At 42.4% G+C, this 12,757-nt stretch overlaps 1 protein-coding gene across 1 annotated transcript in view; it reads left to right on the plus strand.

Annotated features, from left to right (window-relative positions):
• Positions 1-12,757, plus strand: part of LOC139227130 (alpha-1,6-mannosylglycoprotein 6-beta-N-acetylglucosaminyltransferase B-like) — a 987,210-nt gene that overhangs the window by 760,999 nt on the left and 213,454 nt on the right. The window contains exon 9 of the mRNA XM_070858195.1: positions 2,307-2,438. Coding sequence (XP_070714296.1) covers positions 2,307-2,438 — 132 coding nt within the window. The remainder of the gene's footprint in view (positions 1-2,306; positions 2,439-12,757) is intronic.

Here is a 12,757-nt window from a genome sequence, read left to right on the forward strand (position 1 = left end):
AGTGGGCAAACATTTGGCAGCTGGAGTATAATGTGGGAAAGTGTGAGGTTATCCATTTTGGCAGGAAAAATAAAAAAGCAAATTATTATTAAAATTGAGAGAAACTACAAAGTGCTGCAGTTCAGAAGGACCTGGGCATGAAACACAAAATGTTAGTATGCAAGTACAGCAAGTAATGAAGAAGACAAATGGAATGTTGGCCTTTATTGCAAAGGGGATGGAGTATGAAAGCAAGGAAATCCTGCTACAACTGTAAAGATTATTAATGAGGCCACACCTAGAGTATTGCATGCAGTTTTAGTCTCCGTATTTAAGGAAAGATATATTTGCATTGGAAGCAATTCAGAGAAGGTTCACTCGGTTGATTCTGGAGATGAGGGGGTTGACTTATGAAGAAAAGTTGAGCAGGTTGGGCCTGTACTCATTGGAGTTTAGAAGAATGAGAGGTGATCTTATTGAAACATATAAGACAATGAGGTGGCTCGACAAGGTAGATGCAGAGAGGATGTTTCACCTCATGGGGAAATCTAGAACTAGGTGGCATAGTTTCACAATAATGGGTCACCCATTTAGAACTCAGATGAGCAGGAATTTCTTCTCTCAGAAGGGTCGTAAATCTGTGGATTTCTCTACCCCAGAGACCTGTGGAGGCTGGGTCATTGATTATATTTAAGATGGAGACAGACAGACTTTTGAATGATAAGGGAGTGAAGGGTTATGGGAAGTGGAGCTGAGCCCAAGATCAGATCAGCTATGATGTTATTATATGGCAGAGCAGGTTCGAGGGGCCTAATGGCCTGCTCCTGCTCCAAATTCTTATCGTCTTATGAAACCTGCTGTCCTTAACCAGTCTGGCCTATATGAAGCTCCAGTCCTACACCATTGTGGTTGACTCTTAGCTGCTCTCTGAAGAAAGAAAGAAAGAAAAAAATGCAAGACTTGCATTCATATAGCAACTTTCATGACCACCAGACGTCTCAAAGCGCTTTACAGCCAATTAAGTACATTTGGAGTGTAGTCACTATTGTAATGAGGGAAAAGCGGCAGCCAACTTGCACACAGCAAACTCCCACAAACAGCAATGTGATAATGACAAGATAATCTGTTTTCTGCTATGTTGATTAAGGGCTAAATATTGGCCAGGACACCGAGGATAACACCCTTGCTCTTCTTAGAAATAGTGTCATGGGATCTTTTACATCCACCTGAGCCTCGGTTTAACATCTCATCCGAAAGATGGCATCTCTGACAGTGCAGCACTCCCTCAGCGCTGCACTGGAGTGTCAGCCTAGATTTATGTGCTCAAGTTCCTGGAGTGGGATTTGAATCCACAGCCTTCTGACTCATAGGCGAGTGTGCTATCCACTGACCTACAGCTGAGTGGCCCTAGCATGCCACTCAGTTGTATCAAACCGCTACAGCAGTTCAAGAAGGAAGCCCACCACCACCTTCTCAGGGCAACTATGGTTGGGCAATAATTGCGGCCTTGCCAGCAATGCCCACATCTCAAGAATTATCTTTTTTAAATTAACTATTCCAAACTAGGTTTTTTGCAAGGGATAAATGATGTGCTCTGATTGCATGCTGTAGATTATTTTATGTATTCTACAGGTCTGCATAGTTTATTATATATTTTTGCACCTGTTTACTTTGTGCCATGGCCATTTGTAGCTCTATCCAGTGTACCATTATTGGCAATAAATGGCCATAAACAAAAGTAAAAATATACTTTTTGATCATATCTCTTTGACAATCCAAGTCATGATCACAGTCCAAATAGTAAATCCTATCTCTCATATAAAAGTGCAAAACAAAAAGCAGCTCCCAGTGAGTGCACACAGTCTCAGAAAATGAAGTGTAGAACAGAAAGCATTAGCTGTGTGTCTCACTTATCCAGCAACCTCCATACTGTAACTGCATCCCGATACACAGGTTGACGGTTTGCTTAATTTTCTGTCAATGAAGATTCATGATTGACAAATCCATTTCATTGAATTTGCTTGCTCCAAGTCACCAAAGAACAATCAATAACATTTCTAACAGATTGCATTCTCATTGGTGAGAATTCAGAAGTTCCCTCCTTGGATGCTTTATTGATGATTCTCCTCCTGAAGCTTTGTGCAGAAAGGGAGCCAGCGCATGTTGTGGATATTCAACGCCATAATCTGTTTGTGTTTCAGAGTTTATACACAGAATCACCATGTTTTTCTGTAAATCAGGAATGCATTATGTTGAAATGAATGAATGGATTTGTAGCAGATAAATTCTAATGCTAATTCTATATGTTCATTGTTGCGGTTGATTAGTTTTCTAGGTGTACCTCCTGGGAGAGGAAGTTGTCCTCTAACTGGACCATTGGCCTTTGACATCATTTACACAGATTATCATGGACTTCAACAAATGAAACAACACATGGGCCTCTCCTTCAAAAAATACAAGTAAGTAAGAGCTGAGATTTGGCAGAACATTTGAATGTCCAGGAAAAGGTATGTCAACAAAATAAACATGCATTTAATCTGTGTAATTTTCATTTTGATGATGTAAATTAACTTGTATGTTTATGATAGTTCAACACCTAACCATTAAAATATCATCATCATCATCATCAGAGGCGATACCTCGAACGAGGATGACTTGCTGCCACATGAGTTCACAGATGTTTCAGTGAAGGACCCGATGCTCCAATCCTGAACTCCAAGTGAAGGGTGGAAGATGCCTGTACGTTGATTTTTTTAACGTGTGGTGACCGTTGCACAACAGTCATCACATGGGCTTGACAGAGCTAGGCCTTTATCCAGTGGCGAGGGTTAACCAGGACGACTGGAGACCAGCTCTGCTGCACGGACCTAGTGCGCACACATATCGCAGTGTGGGCTGGCCAGTGCTGCCCCTGGGCCCTCGGCTCTTCTGAGCCCCGTACCCTCATTTGCCGCACCTCTGCCACGATCTCTCACCGCTCCTCCGCCACAAACTTTCACCGCACCTCTGCCACGATCTCCCAGCACTCCTCCACTACAAAACATTCGCCGCTCCTCCGCCATGATCTCACGCCACACCTCCACATCAAACATTCACTTGACCTCCACCTCGATCACCCACCGAATCTTTGCCACGATCCCGCATCGCTCCTTCACCTCGATCATTCGCCACACCTCCGCTACATCTTTCCCGCTTTACCAGGTATCATCATCATCATCATCGTCATCATCATAGGCAGTCCCTCGAACGAGGATGACTTGTTTCCACGCCAAAAAAAGGAATGAGTTCACAGGTGTTTCAATGAAGGACCTAATATTCCAGTCTTTGGCTAGATAACATAATTGAAAAGAAAACTTGAGGTTATGTTGCAAAACAAAAGAAATCTAGAGCAATGGCATCTCATTTGATCTAATCTTGATTTATGATTGCTTTCGTTCATTGTTGCCCGCATTTGGCTAATGACTACTGAGCAATTTTAGTTTGTGAGGAAGAACTTGCATTTTATAAGATGGAAGAATACTGAGTTTCCAGAATTTTAGTGAGTTTCACCATTTTGAGCCCATTCTCATGGTCTATTGGAAAATGTATAAAATATCACTGATTTGTTTGAATGTATTTTTCACTTGAAGGATAGTACTTTCCTGAATTCCAATTGCAACTGTTTATCTTGTTGGAAGCAATTTATCAACTAACTAATAGGTAACACGAGTAATAAAGAGGTGATGAGGGCACATTGAGCATTCATTTCAATATAACTCATTTCTAAAACTTGAGAACCTTGAAATACCATGTATTTCCTATGGCCAGGATTTCTACTACTACTTCTTAGTTTGGGGCAGTACCTCTCTAAAATATAATTACAGACCCAGAAAAACTATCAGACTGCACTGTAGAATCAAAAGGAACATGAATACACTGAGAGGAACGCGAATACAATTCCTACGAGAAAAGAAATCTAAAATGCAGATAAAATTAAAATTGAAAATTGAAGATGGAGGCATATAAAGGTGTAAAGATCATGCCTATTCACAAATTTCCAAAGCCCACTCTATACTATAGCAACCTGAAGCAAGCACTGGGTTTCAAAATCACAGCCTGAAAACTACAGAACAGGGGCTTGCAGTCATTTAGCAACTTGTTATTATCTGGTTGTTAATTTAGAATTAGAGAGAATCAGTCAACTTGTGATGCTTTCAATATTATGATCCAAGAACAGTAATTCTATCAGTCCCAACATGAAACCTGGGGGTAAGCGAAGCAATTTAGTACTCAATGTAGAGATTAATGCCACCCAGTTTGCAGCACTGCAATTGTCTGCCCATTACTTTTACGACCTCTGAACCTGAATTACCGATATGCAGTCTTGTCAGTTTATATGTCAGCTGTGGCTCAGTGGGTAGCACACTCGTCTCTGAGTCAGAAGGTCATGGATTGAAGTCCCACTCTAGGGACTTGAGCACGTAAATCTAGGCTGACACTCCGGTGCTGATAATGTGCTGTACTGTTGGAGGTGCCATCTTTCAGATGAGATGTTAAACCGAGGCCCTGTCTGCTCTCTCAGGTGGACGTAAAAGATCACATGACACTATTTCAAAGAAGAGCAGGGGAGTTATCCCCAATGTCCTGGCCAATATTTATCATCAATCAACATAACTAAAACAGATTATCTGGTCACTATCACATTGCTGTTTGTGGGAGCTTGCTGTGTGCAAATTGGCTGCTGTGTTTCCCACATTACAACAGTGACTTCACTTCAAAAGTAATTAATTGGCTGTAAAGTGCTTTGAGACGTAAAAGGCGCTATATAAATGCAAGTCTTTCTTTTTTTATCTGCACCAGGAGTACTAAGTCGTATGGCTTGCAAATACAGCCTTGACTAGAATTTTCAATAGCATATAGCATCCTTGCATCTTAGATGGTGAGTTGTTGAACTGAATACACAACTTCCTCAGAATGATGAAGCATGGGATTGAGATAAATGGATATTAGTCATCTTACAGAACACTCATATAGACGTTCTTCAGGGAAGCTTTCTTGTCCCAGCTCCGCTTTTAGTATCATGGATGCTCTGATATCATCAAAATGACATTTTTCACTTTGCTGATGACGCTACCCTGTACAGACCGCTTCCTATCCAAAGGACAAGTAGCAACTGAATCACTGCAGACAGAATTGAACAGTGGTCAGAAATGTCAAGAAGACCAAGTCAGTTCCTCTGTTAAGAAAGATTAATCACAACACAGGCTCCCTTTCTCCACCGATAAGAGATGCAGACATTTAGGGGTAGAAATTGACTATCGTCCCATTTGGGGCACTAACTTTTAATAATTTTAAAAGTTAATGCCAGGCGCTAACGATTTCTAGATTTTAAAAAATGTGCCATTTGAGCTTCAAGAAGGAAGTAGAGCATTAAATCAGGCGCTCCACTTCCTTCTTAAAGGAGTGCAATTGGCAGCAGGCAGTCTGCATTGAAAGGCTCCTTCCCTCCCTTAAAGTGAAGGGGCATCGCTGCAGGCTCTGCAAAATTAAAACAACTTACCTGGACCACGACAGCAGCCTCCATCCCGTGCGATCATCCCAGCACTCAACTAAAGTGATCGATCACGGGCAGGAACCCGCAAAAAAATCTGGAAAAAACATTTTTTTTATACTTATCTTGGCCACCTTGCCTTTATGCATTGCCCCCGAAGCGGCCGGCCGGCCAATGCGCGCCTCCTGCAGCTGTCTGTTGGTGTTTTCTCTCGGTGCTTGCTACAGGGGGCGGCAGGTAATTTTGGGTCCGATGCGCTACCGGGGCAATACACACGGCGATTACGTCACGATCTCCGGGCGAAGGAGATTGGGGCGCAACCCCGTAGCGCCACCGCAAAACTCCCGTCAAATATGACGGTAATTGATGTTATCACTACACCCAGTCGCAAAGCCATTTGCGCCCCATTAATGGGAGGCTCAAAGCCACCCAATTTCACCCCCTTGGGTTCCTGGCTTCAGCAAATAAACAAAAATCAAAAATAGTTGGAAAATCTAGCAGAAGAGTGGAAATCCTCCAGAATGCACAATAATACTTGTCACTGTTGATGACTTTCATTTTCTACAAAACCTGTACTTGCCCAATATTGGAATGCTGTAGTCTTTTTTTGGCAAGCTACAGAGAAAGTCCATCTCTTATCCTAACGTACAGCAAAGCGCAACACAATTAATGCCAGTGGTCTTGATGAGGATTGCCGGCTCCACCCTGCTCCACTTCCTCCAATATTGGCAAAATGTGCTCGACTTTCGGTTCTTTCTAAGATCAGCTCCTAGTGCTGAAGCCAGGCTTCTATGGTCATAGCGGAAACACAAGAGCTACTGCAGCTATACAAATCCAAACTGGTTTCACAGAATGAAGCTGCACACACATCGTCCCTTTCCCCAGGAACCCGTGCTACATACAGAATTCAATAGCAGAGAGTTATTACTTGCTTGCTTCAGTAACCTGTGGAAATCCATGAAATCCATTTGGTACCAAGTAAAAAGTCTTTCTGTGCTTTCAACTTTGTCAACTTTTTGTCATTGTAAAGATTTCTTAATTTTACCCTGTGGTTGTGCCAGCTAATAACGGTAAAAAATATAAACCTGCAAGTTACTGTTGGTGATATTGGTGGATAAATGCTTAACTTATTTTTAAAATAAATCAGTCTTGATTTAAAATAATGGGTACAAGGAATGTCTGACAGAAGTGGTAATGATTTATCCATTGATATCACCATAACCCGTATTGTTAAATGAAAACAATGATATGATAATAAGAGCAACTCACTTATGGGCAACATCTTACAGATGAGGCCCAACAGCAAAATGCTTCCACATTCTGACTGTCTTTGAAGTGAACCACATGGACTTTTGAAATCCAAGCTTCAATATAAAAAGCAAAGTGCTGGTTTACGTGTTAAGTGAAATTGCTCTGTCACTCAATCTAGATGTTTGTTGCACAGATAAAAGGTGAAAAACGCATTTATTCAGCACTGAGCTGCGTAATTCAATCTATATTCAAAAGAACATTCGGACATCTATTAACTAATTGAAAGGATGAAGTAGACCATCAGTTGCAGCAATGGTACATGTCTGCTATATATCCTCTATGACTTTAAAGATAATAGCTTTCTAGGAAGAACACGCAGTACTTAAAGGACAACAGGTCTGCAAGGAAAAGTACATGATTGGAGTTTGAAACAATGGTTTATGCTCAGTGTCTGTGGTCTCATATGCCACTGTTGAAATTATTTTACAACTCTGTTCCACATCCCTCCTGCTGAGCTTATCATTTGCCGCTGGCCCACATTCTTCCCAGCCGTTCTCATTCTCCCTTCAGGCTTGTTTCTCTCTCGCAGGCATCTGTCTTCTCGTTTCTCATTCTGGTCTCTTTTTATGATCCTTCCCTGCTGCTCTCCATTTAGATTTCATATTACAAAGCTTGCCCATATCAGCTCTGGACTCTTAAAATCCTGAATACTGATAGATCAGAAAGCCAATGGGAGTAGCTTGCCAACTGTGTCGCCACTGCAACAGTGCCGCAGATGTCTTAAGATAGACAAAGAATAATCATTACTTTAAAAAGCTGCCAGAGTAGTAGGGTTAAAAAAAAATAAGTGTTTATGTTGAATCGTAGAAAGTAAACTATTTATGACCTGACCAATATAACAAAGTTGCATAATGTGGCCATGATACTTGATGATTTTACAGTGAACTGCTACTGCCTGATGTGTCTTCTGTCTAAAGCATTTTACCTCCTTAGACCTCATGCTGTTTAGTTTTGCTAACTAACTCCTACTTTTCAACATAAATCTTTCTGTAAAAGATTGCTCGGCATCCTTGACTAGATCTTCCAGCTGACATCACAGCCATGGCTCAGATATCCTCAGTATTTTCACCGGATATGGGGCAATAATTGAGGTTTTCACTCCTGGATGCTAATTGTGAGCCTCAATTCTTTAAATAAAGCAGTATTGTGCACTGCTAATCAACTCTGACCCCTCTCAGCAAATCAAGGCAAAGTAAACAGCACAGCATATCCATTTAAAATTGTCATTGCAACCATAGATGGGCACTTTGCACCTGGTTGTCGAAAAAGTTTGTGATCTTTCTGAGGGATTTGAGAGAGGCTTTTAAAGATCAGATTGCAGACAGCAAAAGAGAGTTGGGCAGCAGCAGACTGTGAGGGGAGTGAATCACTGTTGCCGGTCAAGGAGAGTTTGTACAGGGCTGGATTTTCGGGTTGTTAGCGACCGGGTTTTCGCCGGGTTTTGGCCCTCCACGATGAAACATGGGTCGGTGAGCTCTTTTGCGTCCAGGCGTGATCCTCTGGTCGGGTTTTGCGACGGCGCTTAGAAGCACCGTTGGGGAGAGCTGCGTCGGGTGTGCAACAGTTCTCATTGTGACACCGGCAGAAGTTTCGACAACACCCGACCCGCACGTCCCGAAACGCGCCCCGCGATGACCGTCAGGGAAAACACAGCGGTCCAGCCCTGCCGGCGGTGGTGAGGTGGATAAACTGCAAAAAACGATAACTTCCAGTTTTTAACCATTTATATTTTTGTAGCGGATTGTGTTCTAAGGGTGTGGGCAATGTTTTTTGAATGTGTTTGTGAAGTTTTTTTCCCTCTCCCAAGGCCCCTCTCGGAGCACTCCCGGCCCCGCACTAACGTTGGCGAGGTTCCCGGTTTTGCGTCGCGAAAGTCGTACAATGCCTCCCTTTGTGCTGCGCCCCTGGGACAAATGATAAAAGTTGCTCCATACAGTGCAAACGTTAATTGGGCGGTAACCTTTCTGTCCCGCCTCCGTTTTCGTCCCAAAAATGACATGTCGAAAATCCAGCCCAATATGTGTTTACAATAAGAAAAGCATATGCATATTCTCTTTTTTTCATTCATAAACTTCTACAATTGTATAAAACAAATCCCAATGCACAATTTTATTTTATTTTTATTTAATTAATTGAATTCATCTCATTTGAATTTTGATATAATTGCACTCCATCATTTGCTTAATTTTATCATAACTTCTTTATTTTATCCAAAATGATACACAAATTGGTCATGTGGTTGATAGTGAGGAAGAAAGCTGTAGACTGCAGGAAGATATCAATGGAAGGTCAGGTGGGCAGAAAAGTGGCAAATGGAATTCAATCCAGAGAAGTGTGATGTAATGCATTTGGGGAGGGCTAGCAAGACAAGGGAATACACAATAAATGGTAGGATACTGAGAAGTGTAGAAGAACAGAGAGCCCGTGGAGTGCATGTCGACAGATCCCTGAAGGTTGCAAAATAGATATATAAGGTCGTTAAGAAGGCATACGGGATCCTTTCCTTTATTACATAAGAACATAAGAAATAGGAGCAGGAGTAGGCCATACGGCCCCTCGAGCCTGCTCCACCATTTAATACGATCATGGCTGATCCGATCATGGACTCAGTTCCACTTCCCTGCCCACTCCCCATAACCCCTTAATCCCTTAGCGATTAAGAAACTGTCTATCTCTGTCTTAAATTTATTTAATGTCCCGGCTTCCACAGCTCTCTGAGGCAGCAAATTCCACAGATTTACAACCCTCTGAGAGAAGAAATTCCTCCTCATCTCTGTTTTAAATGGGCGGCCCCTTATTCTAAGATTATCCCCCCTAGTTCTAGTCTCCCCTATCAGTGGAAACATCCTCTCTGCATCCACCTTGTCAAGCCCCCTCATAATCTTATACATTTCGATCAGATCACCTCTCATTCTTCTGAATTCCAACGTGTAGAGGCCCAACATCCTCAATCTTTCCTCATAAGTCAATCCCCTCACCTCTGAAATCAACCGAGTGAACCTTCTCTGAACTGCCTCCAAAGCAAGTATATCCTTTCGTAAATATGGAAACCAAAACTGCATGCAGTATTCCAGGTGTGGCCTCACCAATACCCTGTACAACTGTAGCAAGACTTCCCTATTTTTATACTCCATCCCCTTTGCAATAAAGGCCAAGATTCCATTGGACTTCCTGATCACTTGCTGTACCTGCATACTAACCTTTTGTGTTTCATGCACAAGTACTCCCAGATCTCGCTGTACTGCAGTACTTTGCAATTTTTCTCCATTTAAATAATAACTTGCTCTTTGATTTTTTCTGCCAAAGTTGCATGACCTCACACTTTCCAACATTATACTCCATCTGCCAAATTTTTGCCCATTCACTTAACCTGTCTGTGTCCTTTTGCAGATTTTGGGGCATAGAATAGAAGAGCAGTGGGCTTATGCTTGAACTGTATCAAACACGAGCTAGACCACATCTAGAGTACTGCATATAGTTCTGGTCACCGCATTACAGGAAGGATGTGATCACAGTAGAGAGGGTATAGAGGAACTTTACAAGGATGTTGCCAGGACTGGAGAATCTTAGCTATGAATAAAGATTGGATAAGCTGAGTTTGTTTTCTTTGAAACAGAGGGGAGACTTGATTGAGTGGATCGGAAGGACATATTTCCCTCAGCAGAGAGATCAATAACCAAGGGGCATAAATTTAAAGTAATTGGTTGAAGGATTAGATGGGAGTTGAGGAGAACTTTTTTCACCCAGAGGGGGTCTGGAACACACTCCTTGAAAGGGTGGTAGAGGCAGAAACCCTCATCATATTGAAAAAGTACTTGAATATGCACTTGGAGTGCTGTAACCTACAAGGCTACAGACCAAGAGCCAGAAAGTAGGATTAGGCTGGATAGCTCTTTTCCGACCAGCACAGACACGATGAACTGAATGGCCGCCTTCTGTGCTGTAAATTTCTATGATTTCATGAAAATCCCGTTATTAATAACACCTAAAATATACCAGCATATTAATGCATTCACCCTTACACATAGAAACATAGAAAATAGGTGCAGGAGTAGGCCATTCGGCCCTTCTAGCCTGCACCGCCATTCAATGAGTTCATGGCTGAACATGAAACTTCAGTACCCCCTTCCTGCTTTCTCGCCATACCCCTTGATCCCCCTAGTAGTAAGGACTTCATCGAACTCCCTTTTGAATATATTTAGTGAATTGGCCTCAACAACTTTCTGTGGTAGAGAATTCCACAGGTTCACCACTCTCTGGGTGAAGAAGTTTCTCCTCATCTCGGTCCTAAATGGCTTACCCCTTATCCTTAGACTGTGACCCCTGGTTCTGGACTTCCCCAACATTGGGAACATTCTTCCTGCATCTAACCTGTCTAAACCCGTCAGAATTTTAAATGTTTCTATGAGGTCCCCTCTCATTCTTCTGAACTCCAGTGAATACAAGCCCAGTTGATCCAGTCTTTCTTGATAGGTCAGTCCCACCATCCCGGGAATCAGTCTGGTGAACCTTCGCTGCACTCCCACAATAGCAAGAATGTCCTTCCTCAAGTTAGGAGACCAAAACTGTACACAGTACTCCAGGTGTGGCCTCACAAAGGCCCTGTACAACTTAGCAACACCTCCCTGCACCTGTACTCAAATCCCCTCGCTATGAAGGCCAACATGCCATTTGCTTTCTTAACCGCCTGCTGTACCTGCATGCCAACCTTCAATGACTGATGTACCATGACACCCAGGTCTCGTTGCACCTCCCCTTTTCCTAATTTGTCACCATTCAGATAATAGTCTGTATCTCTGTTTTTACCACCAAAGTGGATAACCTCACATTTATCCACATTATACTTCATCTGCCATGCATTTGCCCACTCACCTAACCTATCCAAATCACTCTGCAGCCTCATAGCATCCTCCTCGCAGCTCACACTGCCACCCAACTTAGTGTCATCCGCAAATTTGGAGATACTACATTTAATCCCCTCGTCTAAATCATTAATGTACAGTGTAAACAGCTGGGGCCCCAGCACAGAACCTTGCGGTACCCCACTAGTCACTGCCTGCCATTCTGAAAAGTACCCATTTACTCCTACTCTTTGCTTCCTGTCTGACAACCAGTTCTCAATCCATGTCAGCACACTACCCCCAATCCCATGTGCTTTAACTTTGCACATTAATCTCTTGTGTGGGACCTTAATAATGACATCCTTAATAATTGATTCCATAATGTAACCCACTACTGAGGTCAGGCTGACCGGTCTATAATTCCCTGTTTTCTCTCTCCCTCCTTTTTTTAAAAAGTGGGGTTACATTGGCTACCCTCCACTCGATAGGAACTGATCAATGGAATGTTGGAAAATGACTGTCAATGCATCCGCTATTTCCAAGGCCACCTCCTTAAGTACTCTGGGATGCAGTCCATCAGGCCCTGGGGATTTATCGGCCTTCAATCCCATCAATTTCCCCAACACAATTTCCCGACTAATAAGGATTTCCCTCAGTTCCTCCTCCTTACTAGACCCTCTGACCCCTTTTATATCCGGAAGGTTGTTTGTGTCCTCCTTAGTGAATACTGAACCAAAGTACTTGTTCAATTGGTCTGCCATTTCTTTGTTCCCTGTTATGACTTCCCCTGATTCTGACTGCAAGGGACCTACATTTGTCTTTACTAACCTTTTTCTCTTTACATATCTATAGAAACTTTTGCAATCCGTCTTAATGTTCCCTGCAAGCTTCTTCTTGTACTCCATTTTCCCTGCCCTAATCAAACCCTTTGTCCTCCTCTGCTGAGTTCTAAATTTCTCCCAGTCCCCGGGTTCACCTTGTTCTCCTTATTAAACAATATATTGAGCACAACTATGTTTATAATCATGGAATTTGAGCCTAAACGTATGATAAACATGTATGATAAACAAAAATGCAATTCAACCTAATTGCAATA

This window comes from Pristiophorus japonicus, chromosome 16, assembly GCF_044704955.1.
Source record: "Pristiophorus japonicus isolate sPriJap1 chromosome 16, sPriJap1.hap1, whole genome shotgun sequence".
NCBI lineage: Eukaryota > Metazoa > Chordata > Chondrichthyes > Pristiophoridae > Pristiophorus > Pristiophorus japonicus.